Source organism: Acomys minous, assembly GCF_964271855.1.
Source record: "Acomys minous genome assembly, chromosome: 13".
NCBI classification, from domain to species: Eukaryota; Metazoa; Chordata; class Mammalia; order Rodentia; family Muridae; genus Acomys; species Acomys minous.
Window position 1 is genome coordinate 4210231 of NC_140495.1, and position 21823 is coordinate 4232053.

General features: G+C 46.9%; 1 protein-coding gene across 5 annotated transcripts in view; it reads right to left on the bottom strand.

The window, feature by feature from the left end:
- The window catches only part of MOBP (myelin associated oligodendrocyte basic protein), a gene marked incomplete at its 3' end in the record, with an annotated part of 36005 nt that extends 14182 nt beyond the window's left edge, over positions 1-21823 (bottom strand). For 3 of the 5 annotated variants that reach the window (XM_084754487.1, XM_084754486.1, XM_084754483.1), the window contains exons 1-3: positions 21715-21823; positions 14332-14410; positions 46-255 (exon numbers count right to left, since the gene is read on the bottom strand). In XM_084754487.1, the coding sequence (XP_084610613.1) occupies positions 46-251 (206 nt within the window). In that variant the 5' untranslated portion in view covers positions 252-255; positions 14332-14410; positions 21715-21823. Of the gene's footprint in view, positions 1-45; positions 256-14222; positions 14411-16711; positions 16809-21714 lie in introns of those variants that run through there. The other 2 variants (XM_084754485.1, XM_084754484.1) reach the window with 2 other exon arrangements.

Here is a 21823-nt window from a genome sequence, read left to right on the forward strand (position 1 = left end):
AACAAGGGGAGTGTGGTGCAGACCTGGCCCAAAGCCCTCGCTCACCTGGTCTTCTGGCAGGCACAGCAGATCCAGTCCTCCTCTTTCTTCTGGTAGAAGCAACCGCTCTTGCAGATGCTGTACTTGCGGTCCACGATCTCACGCTTGGAGTTGAGAAAGGTGAAGGGTGGGCAACAGTGGATGCTGAAGTGCTCCGAAAACTTCTGGTTCTTAGAGAGCCTGGGGCCCTCCTTGGCCATTTTCTGACTCATCTCACTGGAGACCATTGTTGAGGGGAGGTGAGAGGAGACACAAAACAGCACGTCAGGCAGGGGCCGCTTCTGCTCAAGGTCCACATTCGGCGTTGTTTTGCAGAGCAAAGATGCCGAACTCGGATGAGGGCATTTAGTAATGCTTATGTATGTGGTTTTCTGCGTGCGTGCGTGCGTGCGTGCGTGCGTGCGTGCGTGCGTGCGTGTGTGCGTGCGTAGCGAGCTCGCATGTGTGTAATGGTGCTCACCTGTGTGTTTGGCCATACCTATGTGTGCAGGTGAATGTGTATTTGTGTGTACACGCATGCAGAAGTCATGTCTCCTTCAAGCGGGCTCCACCTTATATTTTAAGGTGGGGTCTCTCACTGAACCCAGAGCTCACCGATTAGACTAAATCACCTACTTAGCTTGTTCGAGAGATCTCCTGTCTCTGCCTCCTGAGTGTTAGAACTACAAGCAAGCTGCCAAACCTGACCACCCAGCTTTTATGCAGATCCTGGGGGCCCAAAGTCTAGATTTACGAAAGGTCTTTTTTTTTTCCAAAAAACAAAATAAGTTTGCTGTTAAGAACATAATCAAGAGCCAGGCGTGGTGGCGCATGCCTTTAATGCCTGCACTTGGGAGGCAGAGGCAGGTGGATCACTATGAGTTCAAGGCCAGCCTGGTCTACAAAGCGAGTCCAGGACAGCCAAGACTAACACAGAAAAACCCTGTCTCAAAAAAACAAACAAACAAACAAACAAACAAAAAGTCGACAAAGGTCTAGGTGGTGGAACCTGTGCTGCGCTGGGAACATCCTGGCTCTCCGCCCAAGGTCGCCTGGGAGCCACAGCTGTGTGATCACAGGACAGTGCTGACAGCCAACAGAATCATGTAGAGCTCAAGGGAAGAACAGGGAAGGGATGATGATACAGTAACAGCCTGGGCTTTTAAGGGCTCCCACTGAGGACCTGGATTCAGCTCCTAGCATCCACCGGGAGGCACACAACCATCTGTAACCCCAGCTCCATCTGATGCCCTCTCCTGACCTCCACAGGTGCTAGGCATGCACATGGTACACGTACATACACGCAGGCATTTACATATATACATAACATAAAGATCTTTAAAACACACATAACAAACTATATATAGTTTGTTTGTTTTTGTTTTTGTTTTTGTTTTTGTTTTTTGAGACAGGGTTTCTCTGTGTAGCCTTGGCTGTCCTGGACTCACTTTGTAAACCAGGCTGGCCTCGAACTCACAGCGATCTACCTGCCTCTGCCTCCCAGGGGCTGGGATTAAAGGCATGTGCCATTACCCCCCAGCACATAACAAACTGTATTTCTTATGTTTGTTTTAAATGTTTTACCTGATTTTATCATCTAAAAGTAATTTTACATGACTATGTCTTTGTGTTTATCCATTTAATATCCTTTCCCATTTCTGTCAGTTTTTAGCATGTAAACTTAAATTCTGACAGAAAATTCCCTTGAGGCCCCATTCCCACGCCTGTGTGCCTCCTGCAACTTCTCTGCATTAGACAAAGGATACTTCAAGAATTACCACTACAGTCAGGCGGTGGCGGCACAGGCCTTTAATCCCAGCCCTTGGGAGGCAGAGGCAGGTGGGTCTCTGTGAGTTCGAGGCCAGCCTGGTCTACAAAGCGAGTCCAGGACAGCCAAGGCTACACAGAGAAACCCTGTCTCGAAAAACCAAAAAATAAAAATAAAAGTTATATATTGTAAACTCACTTGCTCTGTCCAAAATTGTTTGTTTGGTTGGTCTTTTTTCAGACAGGATCTCATGTAACACAGGGGGCCTGAAACCACTATGGAGCAGAGAATCCTCCATCTCCCCAGTGCTGGGATTACAGGTATGACCACCATGCCGGCTTCAAACTTTTTCTTTTTCTTTTTCTTTTTTTTTTTTAATTAGGCAAAGATTTGTCCTGGCTAGTCTGGAATGTGCCGTGTGGACAACGCTGACTTTGAATGCACAGCGATCTGCCTGCCTCCAGAGTGCTTTGACTGCAGACCCCCGCCAGCAAGCCTGGCTCAGGCAGCCTAAAACTGAAAAGAACGTTTTCCCCTTCTCCAAGTAGAGCGGTCATAGTCCCTAGATAATCTCTGGGATACTAACTCCCCTGGTGGCAGAAAAACAGCCCGGAGTGCCTCCAGCTCACTGGTTACAGTGTCCCCAAACGTCCAGTCAGGACAGCTGAGCGCTAAACAGCAGCTGAGTGCTACACAACAGCAGGTTATAGCATCTTTCTTGCCCCCACCACAAAACAGTGTAACTAATATATTGATACAAATCTACACAAATGGCAGCAGCAAAAGAAATAACACTGAGTGGATTCATTATGGCCTTTGCTTTACAGATTTTACTTTGTTTTTGCAATATTCCGTGCACTGGGATCCACCTTGTTGCTAGACTACTTGCACAGCATGCAAGAGGCCCCTGAATATATCTCTCTCCAGCACTCCAGGAGGAAGAGAAAGAGAATCAGGAGTTCAAGGTCACCCTTGGCTGACTAGGAAGTTCAAGGCCAGCCTGAGATATGAGATAAACAAATAAAATATTTATCAAATATTTTATTAAATATTTAAATAACTATTAAACATAATATTGCTATTAAATTTAATATTTATTAAAATAAAACTAAACCCAATAATTATGCAAGTAAAATGGCCCAGCAGGGCAAACCCAAGCAAGTCTGGCCACCTTGAGTTCAATCCCGGGAAACCACAATAGAGAGAAATGACTTGCAGAAGTTGCCCATGTGTCTGTCTCAAAAAAAAAAAAAAAAAAAGAAAAGAAAAAAAGGATTTAAGACAGCCCTGGTGGGGCGCACACACCTCCGATATGTAAAGCGGAGGCTATCCAGAAGCACACCATAGCTTTGTACGGCAACCACACAACAAAGAAGGCGTAAGAACATCACAAAGAAATCCTTTCCGGAACTAGAAAGCCTGCGTTAGTAAAAGGAACCCTGATGTTCTTGCGCCATAGTGAACCACCATAAAACATCTGGTCACTTTTTCCCTCGAGGATATTTACATGTGAAGATACAGCTAAGTGGACCGAGGGATGGCCCTTCACTTGACAACACGGGCCGATCTTCCGGAGACCCCAGGTTCAGCTCCCATCAGCCCCTGCGCCTCTCAGCCATCTGTAACTCCAGTTCCAGGAGATCTCCTGGCCTCTACAAGCACCGGGCATGGTATGGTAAACTGACAGGCAGGCAGGCAAAACGTCCATGCACATAAAAATAATTTTCTTAAGTAAGCTTTTAAAAATTAAAGAATACACAGTTGGGGCTGGAGAGATGGCTCAGCGGTTAAGAGCACTGATTGCTCTTCCAGAGGTCATGAATTTAATTCCCAGCAACCACATGGTAGCTCACAACCATCTATAATGTGATCTGATGCCCTTTTCAGCACTGTATGCATAATAATAAATAAATATTAAAAAATTTAAAACATTAAAAAAAAAGAATGCACAGTTAAGAGAAAGTAAACTATATCTTACTTACATTTCAGATTTATATACTGCAGTTGAGTGTTGTTACCTTTTACCTTAAAATACCTGCAGCATTTTCTGAAATTTTTTTCAACTTTTTTTGGGGGGTGCGGGTTGGGTTTTTTTAAAGACAGGGTTTCTCTGTGTAGCCCTGGCTTTCCTAAAACTCACTCTGTAGACCAGGCTGGCCTCAAACTCACAGAGATCCGCCCTTCTCTGCCTCTTGAGTGTTGGGGTTAAAGGCGTACACCACCATACCTGACACTTAATGGTTTTTAAAACCTGCACAGCTCACCCCTGGCCTGAATGAGATCTCGCTCAAAAAGGAAGCTCCTTCTAGAGTCTTTCCAGAACCTTCCCATTCCCCTAATGAGTAAGGATCTCTCCTCCTTCCTTGTGGCCTGGCTTCTGATCTAATTTTAGAAGGTTTAAAGACAGAAGGAGCATACAAACACCCAGAGAGATGAAGTAAGGAAGATGAAGAGGGAGAAAGTAACTGGAAATTTTATATTCACAATAGCAACAAAATCTTGAAATACCCAGAAATAAAAAGAAATTTAAAATGTCCAAATTTCTATGGGGAAAAATATGTAACATGACTAAATTAAAAAAAAAAAACTGTAGATGGAAAAGATCTACATCATAAAGAAATGTTTCTCAAAGTAAACTAATGGATGGCACGCACTTCTTACTAAAATCAGCAAAGATCTTAAATAGTTTCCTTTGGAGCCAATAGAGCAACCAAGACACCCGGTAGCCAATCAGCGTGCGACTCACAAACGTAACCAATCAGCGTGCAGCTCACAAAAGAGCAAATGTCTAGGAATCAAGGAGAAGAGTCCAAAATCCCAAATCCCAGAATGAACAAGGGGAAGGGAATACAAAGTCCCACCCCAGACAAGAAGCAGGAGAATGTAGCATGGAGGACATCGGGTATATCACGCACTCTTAAGGACAGAGTTCGAGGGTGGAGAAATGGCTCAGAGGTTAAGAGCACTGACTGCTGTTCCAAAGGTTCTGAGATCAATTCCCAGCAACCACATGGTGGCTCACAACCATTTATAATGAGATCTGGTGCCCTCTTCTGGCCTGCGGGTGTATGTGCAGGCAGAACATACATAATAAATGAATAAATCTTTAAAAAAATAAAAATAAAGGCAGACCACACTCTGAGGCAGCTGGCCAGCACAAATCAGAACCCATGTGTTTGATGACAACAGACAGGAGTTGGGAAGCAAGAAAGAATGTCATCAAAATATATTGTACGAACTTCTCAAAAATATAAATAAAAGATTAAAAATTAAATAATGTTTTAAAGTCTGAAAACAGTAACAGTTGTTCTCACACATTTATTATGGAAATGCATTCTTGCAGGCCAGAGTTTAAAACATGCTGCAATGCCAACACTCAGGACAGGAAGTATGAGGGTCATAAATTTAAGGTAACCCTTGACTACACAGAAAGTTCTGTCCAGCTTGGGCCACATGAGGAGACCCTATATTTTACAACAAATTAATTAAACATAAAATAGTGTAGCGATGGCCTAAAACTAGGCAAATGGAACAGCAGAGTGGAAAACTAGAACTGAAAAGCAGACCCACAGGAAAGCTTGACGCGTGTCAGAGCTGTCCTAATCAGCATCAGGAGAAGGGGTTACCTCGAGAAGAAGCCGACAAGAGTCAGTACAAGTTGATATGACTAAAGGAATCAAAAACCACGCCACACCAAAAGACACAACATCCGCAGCCAAGGAAAGCAATGCCAGAATAATATAACAGATATAATATACAAAGAGCTTCTTTTTAAAGTTACACGGATGTTTTGCCTACATGTATGTACGTGTACCATGTGCATGCCTGGTGCCCAAAGAGGCCAGTAGAGGGCGTCTGGTTCCCTGAAACCGGTGCTACAGAGGGTTGTGACCCACAGTGTGGGTGCTAGGAGTCAAACAGAGGCCTCCGATAGGACAGCCAGTGCTCTTACCTACCGAACTATCTCTCCAGCCCCAAAACGCTCACATTTTTGTCAGTCTGGTAGGTGACATGGTGTTTTTTTTTTAAATACAAGTTAGATAAAGTAAATTAAACTTCAGAATCGCCCTTTGACCCCATGTATGCCCATGCTCACACATATTAACATGCATACATACATTATATATACACAAATTAATTACTAATAAATCAGTTAAACTAAAAAGAAATTGCTCAGTGAAGCTCTCTTTGTGGTAAGGATAGGATGTGATGTCTTAAAAGCATTGCATCCAAGCCAGACCCCTGAAGAAGGCCACCACTGGCCACCACTGATGTTGTCTGAAATCCTTGCCAATACAAACACTTGTGCTGGGGGCTAGCTCTGCCAGTGAAGTGCTCGCCTTGCAAACACAAAGGCCTGAGTTTAATCCTCTAGAACCCACATTTTAATAATAATAATAATAATAATAATAATAATAATAATAATAATATCATCAGCCAGCATCTGTGATCCCCCCAAAGGGAGGCAGAAACAAAAGGACCCCTGGGGCTCACTGGCAGTCAGTGAGCTCCAGGCAAACATGAAAGACTCTGTCACAAACAACAATGTGAACAGCGGCCTGTGCAATGAGACCCAAGGTTGGCCTCCGGCCTCCACACACACCTACAGGAAAATGCACGTATACACACATACCAAAAACATTCATAAGCTGTCAGACTCTACAAACAAACCCCAGAGGTAGGGAAAGAGAAAGAGAGAGACAGAAAATCCAACAAGATTCCTGACTTGGGGGCTGGAGAGATGGCTCAGGGGTTAAGACCATGGCTGCTCGAGCAGAGGACCCAGGCTCAATTCCCAGCACCCACACGGAAGCTCCCAGTCATCTCTTGGTAACTCTAGCTCTGTGGGATCTGGTGGCCTCTTCTGACCTCTGCAGGTACCAGGCATGTACATGGTACATAAGACATACATGCAGACAAAATGCCCATACACATAAACACAATAAATAAATTGTTTGAAAGTTTTTGGTTTGGTTTGATTTGGTTTCATTTTTAGGTTTTCAAGACAGGGTCTCTCTGTGTAGCCTTGGCTGTCCTGGACTCACTTTGTAGACCAGGCTGGCCTTGAACTCACAGTGATCCAGCCGCCTCTGCCTCCTGAGTGCTGGGACTAAAGCCACCGTGCCCAGCCTAAAAGTATTTTTTAAAAGATTCCTGACAAGAATCCAAACATTTGTAATTCAAGAATATAATGTATACAACACAAGAGCAATTCCCACTGGCCATAAGACCACTGGACTCTACAGGTAGAAATACATCAGGCAAAAGAAACAGAAACTTTCCCTAAGAAATATAACCAGGGATGGAGAAACAGCTCAGCAACTAAAGACAAAGGACCTGGGTTCAATTCCCAGCACCCACTTCAGCCAGCTTACAACCTTTATCAGCCAGCGTATAACCTGTAACTTGAGTTCCAAAGATTACAGTACTCCTTTCCAGTCTTCACAGCTACCAGGAACACACAGGGTGCACATGCATACATACATGCATCTACTCACATAGACACATAAAACACATTTTTTTTTTATTTTAATCTACAAAAATTTTGAAGGCTTAAAAACATATTTAATACCACAGTATAGTTGATCTCACTGGGTAACTCTAAATGGTCAATGCAATTCTGATCAATATCAGATTTGCATGTAACTGACAAAGCCATCCCATAGTTCTTTTTTAAAGCATGAAGACCCAAGAGCAGCTGAGATAGTTTTGAATAAGAAATCCATGCCACCAAGCAGTGGTGGCGCATGCCTTTGATCCCAGCACTCGGGAGGCAGAAGCAGGTGGATCGCTGTGAGTTCGAGGCCAGCCTGGTCTACAAAATGAGTCCAGGACAGCCAAGGCTACACAGAGAGACTCTGTCTCCAAAAACAAAACAAGAAATCCATGCCAAGCCAAATATAGCACTCACTATGGACTAAAGTAACACGTATACCTCCACACAGACACATACTGAATAAGAAACCCATGTCAGCCGGGCGTGGTGGCGCACGCCTTTAATCCCAGCACTCGGGAGGCAGAGGCAGGCGGATCGCTGTGAGTTCGAGGCCAGCCTGGTCTACAAAGCAAGTCCAGGACAGCCAAGGCTACACAGAGAAACCCTGTCTCAAAAAAAAAAAAAAAAAAAAAAAAGAAACCCATGTCTTACCAAGTATCAGTAGTCACTATGAAGGGCACTTACTACATATTAGCTTGGGAAAAGATTGATAAATCAACAAACCAGGACTGAGAGTTGGAAACAGGTCTACATACGCATAGTGGCATCGTCTGGAACAGGGATCATTTAAATTAACCAGTGGTCGGCTTGGGGATTAGTTCCGGTTGTCAGTGTAACACATTCTAGAAACAGCTGGGAAGACAGGCCCAATGAGCATGTCAGTATGTTAAGTACTGTGGGAAGACCCGCCCACTGTAGGTGGCACCAGGCCCTGGGCAGGAGATCGCCACTGTATAAGGAGAAAGGATCAGGGGGTGGGGTCACCTTTACTCCCAGCACTTGGCAAGCAGAGGCAGGTCGGTGACATGGTGACATGGTGACATCCAGGACAGCCAGAGTTATAGAGTGAGACCCTATCTGAAAAAAGGAAGGGAGGAAGGAACAGAAAGAAAAATAAAATGGAAAAGGCGAGCTGGGCACAAGCAGGCATGAGTGGAGTCTGTGCTCTGTGCTCTTGACTGTGGGTTTGACGTGACCGAAAGTCTCAGGCACCCACAAGTCTCAGGAAGTTGCCGTTGAGTCTTTCCCACTGTGATGGGCTGCAACTTGGAATCTGGGGCTAAAATAAGTCGTTTCTCCCCTAATTCACTTTTTCCAGGGTGTTTTTATCACAGCAACAGGAAACAAAACTAAGACAGATGAACACTTAGTAAAATCAAGCGAAGACCCTGGTTTGAGTGGTGACAGCAAACACACTGTACAAGCCAGGCACAGTCCAACGCTTCGCACGTGAGAGACACGGAGAAGTCGCCTGAGGGCAGAGAACTAGGATATGAGGTGCCAGGACACCCCAAGGCAGACTAGAGAGTCGTCTTAACTCTGACACAATATTCTTTCTAAATATTCTAGGTGTTGTCACCCTAAGGAAGGCAGAACCCCTACATCACGGCACCTTCCAAAGCAATCTTCGCTTGTCCTCAACTCAAACATTAGGGTGCGTAGTGCAGGTAGACGCTGTCCATCCCTTTGATCTTTCAGACAAGTGTTCAGTGGCTTTAACTGCGCGTGGTCGGGAGTGAACGCCTTAACCCACGATGCGCATGCGCGTGTTCCCTCATGAGCACGCTCAGCAATGGGCCCTCCCTTCCCGCCTCTGCAGCCCCTGAATAAAGTCCTCGTGCTCCTCGTGTTTGAGGGCGGCTTGTGACTGCAGCGCTCTCCCTTCCTGTGGCCCCCGCAGTCCTTCCAGGGTGTGCTTATCACGGCCTGGCGCTCACTGGGATGTGAACCCATCACCTTCAGCTGTGTAACGACCTAAAGCTACAAGTTAAACACCCTGCTCCGATGTAGAAGAAAATGTTCTAACATGTAAAAGTATCATGTTTTAGTGATCAGGATTTTTAAATAAAAAATAATAATCTATGAGTAAAGAAATTTAAAGTAGGCAAGTCATCGAGAAGGAATAATATCTATTTCTAAACAGTGTATCTATTTATTCGGGTGTACATGTCAGCAAGAATGTGCAAGTCAGACAACAGTTTACCAGGGCTGGTTCTCTGCCTCCCAATTACACGCATTTCAGGGATCACACTCGGGCTGCCAGGCTTGGCGGCAAGCCCCTTCGCCCACTACCCCGTCTTCCTGGCCCAGATGGTAGTTATCTACAGATATGCTTGACTCTGTAGTACTCGAGAAAAAGAAATAACAACAAGGAGATGGCAGTCCACATCCATCCTGATGGGCCACAGAAAAGGAAAAAGTGACACCAAGGAGAGGAGAGGACAGCCAATGAGAGGAAAGAACAGCCAATGAGAGGAGAGAACAGCCAATGAGAGAAGAGAACAGCCAATGAGAGGAGAGGACAGCCAATGAGAGGAGAGGACAGCCAATGAGAGGAGAGGACAGCCAATGAGAGGGAGGACAGCCAATGAGAGTTGCAGGGGCGGGGCTGTGGCAAGGCACTGGGCTGTCAAAGAACCCCTGTGCCCTGCAAGAAAGGAATGGGCGGAGGTGCTGGCGTCCACCCAGTGTCTCTACTGTGAAAACAGTGGTTTGTCCACCAGCTCCCTCTGAGACCACTGCTAATCTTCCCTTGGGCAGGAGGCTAACACTTCCTGCTGAGTGTAGGTTTACACAGTAAACACTCAGCTTCCATTTTGATCAATCCACAGCAACGACAAAAGAAAAGAGCAGGACATCCGCACTGGCCTGACAACCATTCATTCAAGCCCTCCAGGGATTTCCCCCCATGTGTCTCCTTGGTGATGAGATTGTTTGCACACTGGTACAGTGAAAATCGTGCAGCCTATTACTGGAGACAAACCAGTGTCAGGGAGTGGACAAGGCCATACAAATATTTATTTTAAGTTAGGGAGCCTTTCTGCAGACAACCGTGAGATGCCAAAAATGCAACAGGGATTTGGAGACGATGTGAGACATAGCAGAATAAGACAGTGCCAGGGATGCCGGAGGGAATGCCCGTTTGGGAACACAAAGCCGTGTCACATGCCTCACTGTGTTGCTTTGTCTTAGGCAGCACAGACAGATACATGCGGGCTGCTCCACAGACAACTACCTCCCAGGCTGTGTGAGAGTCCTTGATGAACAAAGTCTCTGCCTGTAGCGAGTCCAAGGAGAGGGACACGTGTAGCCCAAGGTTGGCATCTCAGGCACACAGATAAATAAGTTAGGTGAGTTTTTAGGTGTGAAGATGTAAGTTACTGTAACAGAGCAAGACAAATACACAAGAAGTATAGTGATCTAAGTGTTACATAAATAACACACCATCTTAAAGCCAAGGCTATACACGGTGTGGTATAGTCTATGGGCACAGGCTTGCCCAGCAGGGCACTCCCAGTGAGGTTTACCTAGGGAGAGGCCATCCACCCTGAGTGCAGGCAGCGGCATCCCCGACTGGCAGCTCAGAATTAACGAAAAGAAGGAAGCAAGTTGAGCACCAACTGCCATCCCTCCCTGCTCCCCGCCTCACACTCCCGCCGCCATCCCATCCCTAGCCTGACGGGCTGTACGCTCAAACCGTGAGCCAAGATAAACCATTTTCCTTATGCTGTTTTGTTGGGGGTGTTTGTTTGTTTGTTTTTTGTCCCAGCAGTGAGAAAAAGAACAAATGTGGGCTGTGCCTGGGCCTCGGGGCACTCCTCCTTCCTGGCTCAGTGAGGAAGTCAGAGGAGAGCGAGGGGATCTCAGGGCTGTGAGACCACAGGAGCCGGAGGGAAGGAAGGCTTCAAAAATGTCAACTGCCTTGGGTACTTCCAAATCCAGCTTCACAGAAGCACAGGCGTGCCTGGTGGTTCCTTGGAGTGGTTGAAATAGAAGCCAGACCTGAGGGACTGTGGAGGGAATTTCAGCTAAGGATTTGGACAGAGAAAATCAGCGGCACAGGCCAGACATAGGAGAAAGGACAGAGGGGCAGGGCTGGAGTGGGGGGTTACACAGGGCTTTTGAGGGGAGGTGCTGGTGTTTGGGTGATTGCTGGTCGGTTGTTTGTTTAGTTGGTATGATGAGAGAGGTGAGAATATGCAAATGTGACTGTGAGAAGTTCTATAGAGAGGAAGATGGTAAAATACAATCAGAAGAAAGTTAATATATGCCAGGTGCAGTGCCACACGCCTTTAATCCCAGCACTCTGGGAGGCAGAGGCAGGTGGATCTCTGTGAGTTCAAAGCCAGCCTGGCCTACAGAGTAAGTCCAGGACAGCCAAGGCTACACAGAAACCTCATCTCAAAAAAAAATTGTTAGTAATATTCTTGAGGAAAAACTTGAGGTATTAAAATGCAGAGCAGGGGCTGGAGAGATGGCTCAGCGGTTAAGAGCACTGACTGCTCTTCCAGAGGTCCTGAGTTCAATTCTCAGCAACCACATGGTGGCTCACAACCTTCTATAATGTGATCTGATGCCCTCCTCTGGCCTGCAGATGTACCTGCAGGCAGAGCACTGTATATGTAATAAAAAAAAAAAAATTAAAAAAAATAAAATGCAGAACATAACTGGGCATGGTGGCGCACACCTTTAATCCCAGCACTTGGGAGGCAGAGGCAGGCAGATCGCTGTGAGTTCAAGGCCAGCCTGGTCTACGAAGTGAGTCCAGAACAGTCAAGGCTACACAGAGAAACCCTGCCTCGAAAAACCAAAAATAAAACAAAATAAAATGGAGGGGCTGGATCCATGCCTTTTGTTAGAAGAGGAAACAGAGGGAGAGCAATGACTCAGCTGTTAAAAACTCTTGCTGCTCCTGTGAGGACCAGAGTTCTGTTCCCAGAACCCATGTTGGACAGTGCATTACCTCCTGTAACTCCACATGGAAAGCATTTGATCCTCTGAGGACACTGAGTGCACATGTGTGTGAGTACACACACATACACATGTGCACACACACACACATGGGCACACACAATTTTTTTAATGAAATGAAAAAGAAAAATGAGGCTGGATAAAGTCTCAACCACTCGCTTCCATTTGTCCAGTGAAATGGAAAGCCAGGGGTTGGAGAGATGGCTCAGTGGTTAAGAGCCCTTACTGCTCTTCCGAAGGTCTTGAGTTCAATTCCCAGCAACTTCATGGTGGCTCACAATTGTCTGATGCCCTCTTCTGGTGTACAGATGTAAATGCAGACAAAGTGTCCATTTACATAAAATACATAAATAAATTGGAATAAAATAAATAAAATTTTAAAAGAAGAAAAAAAAATGGGAAGCCAGAGTATCAGCTGAGAACAAGAAAGGGAAAGATTTAAGGATAAAGCAGACAAAGAAAACCGTGTTAGCAATGTGGACAGCAGGCTACTGAACCAGCCGCCTGACCATCAGCTGACAGCGTCTCCAGCCTGCTCCACAGTGCTTGGCTCCAGCTGTTCTGGGGAGCCGGGGCACAGGCACACGGAGGCAGTTTTGTCTGTGCTGGGATTCGACAGCGAACTTGCAAGACTGTGGTGATGGAATCTAGAATCTACCAGGATGGCAAAAAAAAAAAAAAAAAAGCAGAAGCTAGAAAAGAGTGCTTGATGGACAGACGGACAACAGACTCACAGACAGGGCAGTGAGTGCTCTGTGGACTAGAAACACCTTGAGGGAGAACGGTTGTGAGGAGGCACTCAGCAGAACAACGCGCAAGAACCAAAGGCTGTGAAGGAACTGGACGCCTGTGCAGCTGGTTGACTTGGTGAAGCACCAACAAGGCCACAGCGTGGTAGTGCATGGATGAGACAGAGTGGCCAGTACGCCGGAGTGTTGGGTCCTTTGCTCCTGTAACTGCTGTTGGCTGAGTTGATGGATAGAGTTGTGGCAGAAAGAGAGAGGGGGGGTGCTGTTTACAAGCCATCCGTGGAGGCAGAGGCAGGTGGATGGCTGTGAGTTCCAGGCCAGCTTGGTCTACAAAAGTGAGTCCAGGACAGCCAAGGCTACACAGAGAGACCCTGTCTGGGGGGGGGGTGGTTGGGGGGGCAGAGCCATCACTGGAGAAAGCCAGACGTGGCGGCGCACACCTTTGATCCCACCCAGGAGCAGAGGCAGGCAGATCTCTGTGAGTTCGAGGCCAGACTGGTCTGCAAAGTGAGTTCCAGGACAGCCAGGGTGGTTATACAGTCAAACCCTGGCATGGTTGGGGGGGGGGGTGGCCGGCGGACACATCAGTGGAGAAGGGTGGCTGTGGACTCCCACTGGGAAGTAAGCACAAGTTTCAAGTGCTGCTTTAACTAGAGAGCAAAGGACCTGATGGAAAGAGGACACTCGCCTCACTCTTAAAGCCGGAAAAGATGCAAAGCACAAAATAGCCCCGTTGGAGAGACAGACAGACAGATGAGGCTGTCTGATAGACAGGACTGGGAAGACTCCACTTAGTCAAAGATAGAACTGGATCCCAAGTTTGAGGGACAGAAAGATTTCTTTTTCTTTTTCTTTTTCTTTTTCTTTTTTTTTAATACAATGCCTATTGTGTGGGGGACCGGACACTGTGAGTGGACAAATGGTGGCCTGAGCCATGGTCTCCCTAACACAGAGAATTTGTCTCCTTATTTCTGTTCTCCAGACCTAGAAAACCAGGAGATAACTGACATGCTATTTTTAAAAAAATAATAAAAGTGTTTAAGCTCCTGAGCATGGGAGCGCACGCCTTTGATCCCGGCGCGGGAGACAGATCTCTGTGAGTTCGAGGCCAGCCTGATCTACGTATCGAGTTCCAGGCTAGAAAAGGCTTCACAGTGAGACCCCGTCTCAAAAGAAGGAAGGGAAGAAAGGAGGTAGGAAGGAGTAAGAACGTGCCTACCTTATGGAAAGTTCCAGTCAGCCTCTCGCTGATTTTATACTCTTCTGGGACATTCCAAACACCTGTAATCATTTGTCACTTATGCAACCATTAAGATGCAGATGTGTACCTGTGTTTTTATCCTCGTGCATCTGGTGACCAGGACTCTGCTCCCAGCTGTCTCACTCTCATTTGGTTCCTTGTTGCCCCTAGAAACGAGGTGGTAGCACACACCAGTCAGTTAGTGTGCTGGTCACGTGGGTACAGTTCAGTCAGGTGTATTTCACATGGAGGCTTGCTCTCAAAAGCAGCCCAAAACCGGGTGGAGATGGTTATTTTATTGTTATCACTAAAATGGAAAGTCTGAGCTTTGCACACGCTTTGATCTCCAGGTGCTAATTCAGTGTCGGCTCCAAGCACTCTCAACAAATATTTACTCGTTGAATGGTGAACGAATGAATGGAAAATGAACCATGACACAGGCTGTAAAACAAAAAAAGACTGGCAATGGTCATTTGTGCCTGGCTTCCAGGACAGCCAGACCTACACAGAGAATGGCATTTTTAAATGTTTTTATTATTTTAAAGATTCATTGACAATGAGACAGATTAGTGCCAGGCATGGTGGCACAAGCCTTTAATCCCAGCACTTGGGAGGCAGAGGCAGGCGGATCGCTGTGAGTTCGAGGCCAGCCTGGTCTACAAAGTGAGTCCAAGACAGCCAAGGCTAAACAGAGAAACCTTGTCTTGAAAAACAAAAAACAAAACTCCTGGCACACCCAGCCTACCTCAAAAAGGATGATGAGCATCAAAGAATTTCCTTATGGAGATGGCTTCAAAGGTGGCAAACAAGCCACTGGGCAAAATGTCCTCATTTCTACCACAGACAGAATTCTGCCTTAAAAAGGGCAAACTTGGATGCAATCAGCATTGACGGCCAAACTCTGCCAAGACAGAGTAAGCAAGTCCTCAATACTTTTTGCCTCACAAATATGTCCATCAGATATATTGGGCCAGAAGGTTGAAGACGATGCTTCGACTTTATAGAGAATTTTGGGTGACTGTTCAAGTAGCAAACTGTCTGTCATCCTCTCATTTGGGAAGCTGCTAACCTGCACCCCCTGTATACTCAGGTAATTAATTTTATTCCTTCTCAAGTCTCTGATGGTTTAGTTTTACAATTAAGCTCAGTTGTTTAGGGACTAAGATGTTTTTGGGTCTAGATAGATGTTTTAAGTTGATAATGATGAGATATGATAGATACTGATTTACATTCAGAATTTTAGATGCACCAAGATAGGAAAGATGTTTTCTTCAAGGCTGCCAAATACAAATAGCCAAAACACTAAGAATGTAACATTTATATAATTCCTGATTGTTTCATGGTTCTTCTTGCTGTAGGTAGTTCATTGTACATATGTGGAATAGTATAAATGTCTATGTAAAAAATTAAAAATCTTTTTTTTTTTTTTTTTTTTTTTTGGTTTTTGGAGACAGGGTTTCTCTGTGTAGCCTTGGCTGTCCTGAATCCGCTTTGTAGACCAGGCTGTCCTCGAACTCACATCGATCCACCTGCCTCTGCCTCCTGAGTGCTGGGATTAAAGGTGTGTGCCACCATGCCCGGCTTAAAAATCTTTTTTAAAAAAGAGAAAAAAACGCCAATAAAATAACCAATAACAACAAAGGACAAAACACAACAAAAACAGGAGGAACACCTAAATGTAGAAATCTTTACATCATTTGTTGACTTTTTGTTAATTTGTTTTGTGTGTGTCCACATGCACACCATAGCCCAGAACACTTTAGCTTCTTCCTGGTAAATCAGGTGTCACTGTGAGCATTCTGCTTCAGTCAGCCTACCTGTGACGTCATTGCTTACCTGCCAGGGGGCATGGCCCTGCCCAGGGCCATATAAAAGGACAGTCCTGCCTCACCCCTCCCTCTTACTCTTCCTTTCTTTCCCCTCTCTTTGTCTCTGTCTCTGTCTCTGTCTCTCTCTCTGAGGTACCCCTCCCCCTTTCCCTCTCTCCCCATGCTCACTTAATAAACATCATATAACATAGTACCTGGCATCTGGTACCTTATTATCATATTATCTGTTATCATTCTCTTATTTAGTAAACACAAAATTGGTGCTGATAAACATGAAAGTCACCACCAAGCAAATATCAATATCTGGTTAACAGCGGCTACCCAGTACTGTTGCTGAGCACCGAGCCCATCCAGGCATGGCTACTGGGAACCCGAATAGCAATGAAAAAACAGGTAAATCGAGGCATGAAGAATAACCACTTTCCAAGTCCTCAGCATTGGGAAGGGCGCTGTGGCCAGGACTTAGTCGGTTTATTCACTTGAGAGACTGCAGTCTCCTTACCAAGAACTAAACCACCTTGAAAAAATGTCGATTATAAGGGGAGTTGATGTAGTCCGGCCTTTTCAGTGACCTTACCCTCCCCATCCGTGGAAGTCACAACATAGGTTAATAATAACAACAACAATAGAGACTCTTACACCTGGTTTTCCTTTGTGCCTCCCCTGAGGCCCTGAGGTGCGGCCCGTGGCTCCCCTGCTCCTGCGACTGACAACCCTGTCTCATCAGCCCTCGGCTTCCTCCTATCAGAATAATAACAAAATCCAGGTTGGTCTTTAAGCTGATGCCTAGGACATGGAAGCTGCAGGATTGTTATTGAATGCTGTAAGGGTCACAGAAGAGCAGGAGCCAGGGTAAGCTGCACAGCCAGCATGAGGCAGTCCCTCCTGGAGCCCAGCTCATCGGTCTAAGCCAGGAACCTGGCCCAGCTGATCCATCTAACCCCAGGACCCAGCCCAGCTGATCACTGGACCAGCCAATCGGTCTAACCCAGGAACTGGCCCAGCTGATCCATCTAACCCCAGGACCCGGCCCAGCCAACTTCTAGATTGTCAGAACAAGTTCACTCTTGACCACAGGACTCCCCTGGCCTCCACTTTACATGTCAAGATCCAAAATTCTTTTGACCGAGAAAAAGGAGACTTGGTGCCTCCATTTTCCACACCAGGATAGCACGTCTTGGGACATATAATTAATAAAGCACTTTGCCAGAGGTAGAAATAGCCCAGCAATTAATGGGACACGAGTTTGGTCCCCAGCAACCACATGTTGGTCACAATCATCCTTAACTCAGATCCGGGGAACCCCAAGTCTGCCTTGGGCATCAGGCACACATGTGGTGTACACATACACATGCAAGCAAAACACCCATGCACATAAAATCAAATAACATAGCAAAATCAAAGCCTTTGTCAAACCACACAGTAACTTCTATGGCCCAAAGAGAGCAATCGGGACCCTGGCAGCTCATACAGGTTGGGTTTGGCCTTCTGTCCTCACAGGCCAGCTAAAGAGACTAGCTGGTGAAAAGTGGAAAAGGATTTATTCATTGTGGCCAGGTGTAGTCATAGGGTGGCCTCATGGCCAAGTGTGGTCATAGGGTAGCCTCATGGCCAGGTGTGGCCATAGGGTGGCCTCGTGGCCAGGTGTGGCCATAGGGTGGCCTCATGGCCAGGTGTGGTCAGAGGGTGGCCTCGGGGCCAGGTGTGGTCAGAGGGTGGGCCTCGTGGCCAAGTGTGGTCATAGGGTGGCCTCGTGGCCAGGTGTGGTCAGAGGGTGGCCTCATGGCCAGGTGTGGTCATAGAGTGGCCTCGTGGCCAGGTGTGGTCATAGGGTGGCCTCATGGCCAGGTGTGGTCATAGAGTGGCCTCGTGGCCAGGTGTGGTCATAGGGTGGCCTCATGGCCAGGTGTGGTCAGAGGGTGGCCTCATGGCCAGGTGTGGTCAGAGGGTGGCCTCGTTTTATTCTCTCACCTGGGAGATATGTATATTTCCTATGTCACAGACTTTGATAGTAAGATTTTAAAAGTCTTATGTCTTAGAAATATCTTGGAGCTGGGAGTGGTGGCCCACGCCTTTAGTCCCAGCACTTGGGGAGGCAGAGGCGGAGGCAGGTGGATGGCTGTGAGTTCAAGGCCAGCCTGCTCTACAAAGCAAGTTGAGAATCATCAAGGCTACATAGAGGGAAAAAAAAAACAAAAGAGAGAGAAAAAGAAAGAGAGAGAGAGAGAAGAAAGATCTTGGACTCTTAATTCCCCACCTAGGGAGAGGGCTGTGGTGGGACACAGAGCCCCTTGATCGTGAGCCTGCACATCGACATATAACTAAGATGTTCATTTATATCACAGGGCAACTCAGCTGTAAACATTTATAACTTTGTGTTTGGTTGTTGTTGTTGTTGTTATGGTTTTTTGAGACGAGGTTTCTCTTGTAGTCTTGGCTATCCTGGAACTTGCTGGAACCAACCAGGCTGGCCTTGAACTCACAGAGACCTTCCTGCCTCTGCCTCCCTAGTGCTGGGATTAAAGGCGTGTGCCACTGTGCCTGGCTATAACTTTTTTTGTAATTTCCATGTAAGGAGGTCTTAGGTGCTCCCTTAAAATCCTAGTCGTTCTTCCACAGAGCTTGAATTAAAAGTTCACGTGCTCATATTTGAGCATAAATTTCGATAAATTTAAACCTAGTCCCAGCCCAGCCCAGCCCAGCCCAGCAGGATTCTCAGCTATGAGAAGCAGGTGTCAGCAGGTGTCATCCACACACGCCCCTGCCTCCTGAGCCCTCTATGCCCCCATCCACATTGTTTTGACTGAGAAAAGGGAGGGGTTTATACCATCGTTGTCCACCTGTGAATAATTCTTCATAAGAACACACAATCTGTTTGTTGTTTGTTTGAAATAGGATCTTTAACCCAGACTGATATCCAACTCCCTGTGTAGCTGAGGATGACCTTGAACTTATGACCCTCCTGCCTCCACCTCCTGAGTGCTAGGATCCTAGGTGTGTGCCACCATGGCTCTACACTTTATCCGGTGTTAGTGATTAAGCCTAGGGCTCTGTGGTGTAGACGGGCCTGCCAGCTGAGTCATGTCCCCAGCCCCACAGCCCTGGAAGCATGAACTCACCATCAAAGGACAGCGACTCTGGGGTACAGCAGCCCCAGTACCCAGTACTATGTTTCCCAGCAAGGCTGAGATCTATGCTGGGTGGAAATGCTGGAACCGTGGGAGAAAGCGCCTTGATCAGGAGCTTGGCTAGAAGCCAACCTAACGCCAGCAAAGGCTGCTTCCTCTCAGTGTCACTCAGACTGACTGACTGACCATACGCCGAAGGCCAGCTGACAGCATAACAGCTTCAGAACTGCCCATGTTCAGGGGAGATGGCTCGGTGGGTAAAGTATGTGCTGTGCAAAGTGTAGAATCTGAGTTCGGATCCCAGCACCCACGTAACAGCTGGTCATGGGCACTGCCCAGCTGTAACCTCAGGCTGGATGGAGACAGGCAGATCCCTGGGGCTCCCCGCAAACAAGTGTAGGCCAAATCACAAGTCCAGGCTCAGTGAGGGACCCCGTCTCAGAAGTAAGGTGAAGGGGGGATGAAGGAAATCACCTGACACGGACTTCTAACCTCTGTACACACACAAGTCTACCTATGCATACATTCCCCATGCATACGCACACATGCACACATGCACACGCACATATGCACACGCACAGGATTGTCAGAGAATGACTGTGCTAAGCATATTTGCAGGAGAAAGGAATGTAAGAAAACAAAACAACCCAAAGTAAATGGGGTCAGGGTCGGGGGCTCAAGATTAGATAAAGATTAGCATGCTCAGGCCGGGCTGTGGTGGTGCACACCTTTAATCCCAGCACTCAGGAAGCAGAGGCAGGTGGATCCCTGTGAGTTCAAGGCCAGCCAGGTCTACAAAGTGAGTCCAGGACAGCCAAGGCTGCACAGCGAAACCCTGTATCAAAAAAAAAAAAATTAGCATGCTCGGGCAGCTTTCTGGCATCAATGATGTATGCACTTGATCTCAGATGGCTGGGGAGGTATAAGGTGCATGTGTTTGCAAATTTAGAAGGAGAATAATCCAGAAAATGTGGCACTGTTAGCAGCATCTGCATAAACTAGGTACAGCTGGAATTCTTCATACTGCTTGCAACTTTTCTACAAATTTGAGGCAATTTTGAGATCCACTCACAAGCAATCCCCTCTATCTTAAATACTCCCCAAACAGAAGACCCGGGCACCTGGCGGCTGCAGCCCATTTTCTGCCTCCCTGTTTCGTCCACACAGCACACAAAACCTTTTCTCCACTTTCCTCCTAACACTGTAGCCAAGCTCCCTGCTTTAGTCCCCTGATACAATCTCTCTCCTACTTTTTCTCTCAGCCAAAGACTGCAGACTACCAGGATTTCTAAGCCATTCTGTAAGAGCCAAAGTGTTAACATCAGTCCCCTTGGGTGAAGATTTGGTCTTCGCTGCTGCACCCCCACATCCCCACACATACAAATCCAGCTGTGTGTTTAAGGGAAGCAGCTGTTCCCAAGTGAGAAGGAAAAAAAATTTTTTTTGAGACAGGGCTTCTCTGTGTAGCCTTGTCTGTCCTGGACTCACTTTGTAGACCAGGCTGGGTTCAAACTCACAGTGATCCACCTGCCTCTGCCTCCCGAGTGCTGGGATTAAAGGCGTGCACCACCACACCTGCCTTCACTTGCATTTTTTTTTTGACTCTACTCCCTTTAAAATGTTTTGTTGTTGTTGTTGTTGTTGTTTTGGGTTTTTGTTTTGTTTTGTTTTGTTTTGTTTTGTTGGTTTTTCGAGACAGTCTCTCTGTGTAGCCTTGGCTGTCCTGGACTCACTTTGTAGACCAGTCTGGCCCTGAACTCACAGCGATCCACCTGCCTCTGCCTCCCGAGTGCTGGGATTAAAGGCGTGCGCCACCACGCCTGGCTAAAATGTTTTTTGTTGGCATATTCTCATTGTTCACAACCTCAGGTCTTGTTGCACACATGCATCATGTATCTCAGCCGTAGCCTTGCCTCGTCACTCTCCTGCGGATGGCCACGCCTCAAGATCCCCCCATTTCCGAACCAGCCCTCCCTTTCTACTTTGATGGATTTTTGTCCCTTGGGGGAGGGCTAACATCTAGTGAGTTTCATTAGGGTCCTTTACAGGGGCATGGGTGAGGGTCAGCTGGCGGGAGTGTGGGCAACTTCCCAGTGCCACATGGTCACCTGACTAAAGATGACGCCTCTCTTCCCCATCATTAACTGTATGTACGTCTCAGGGAGGGGGTGAGGCCCCACACAAGCTCAATGTTAAGTCATGACGATAAATAAAAGGAGAAATAGGGGCTGGGGGAGGCAGCAGCAACACTGTTGACCTCTCTGCAACAACAAAGGTGTCAAACCAAGGAAATCCAAGCATCCTTCTCTGAGCAGACAAACCCCACACTTTAACAGGACGGTTCCCGGAGGTCCCTTCGCCCAGATCAGAATAAACAACTGTCCTTTCTCTCTTCTGTTCTCTCCACTCTTTCCCGTCCCTCCACCCACAACTGCCCTCGAGACAGCCGTGTGTGCCCTTGCTACGTAAAGTACAGCGTGAGGTGAAGCAGGGCCCCCAGCAGCGTCCTCTTACCTGCTGGTGGCAGCTACTGTGGAACAGTTCCCTGTGGGTAGCAGGCCCTTGTGGAGCTGGGCGACCTCAGTACACCCAGAATATATAGGGAGAGCTCGTCCCTTGGGGG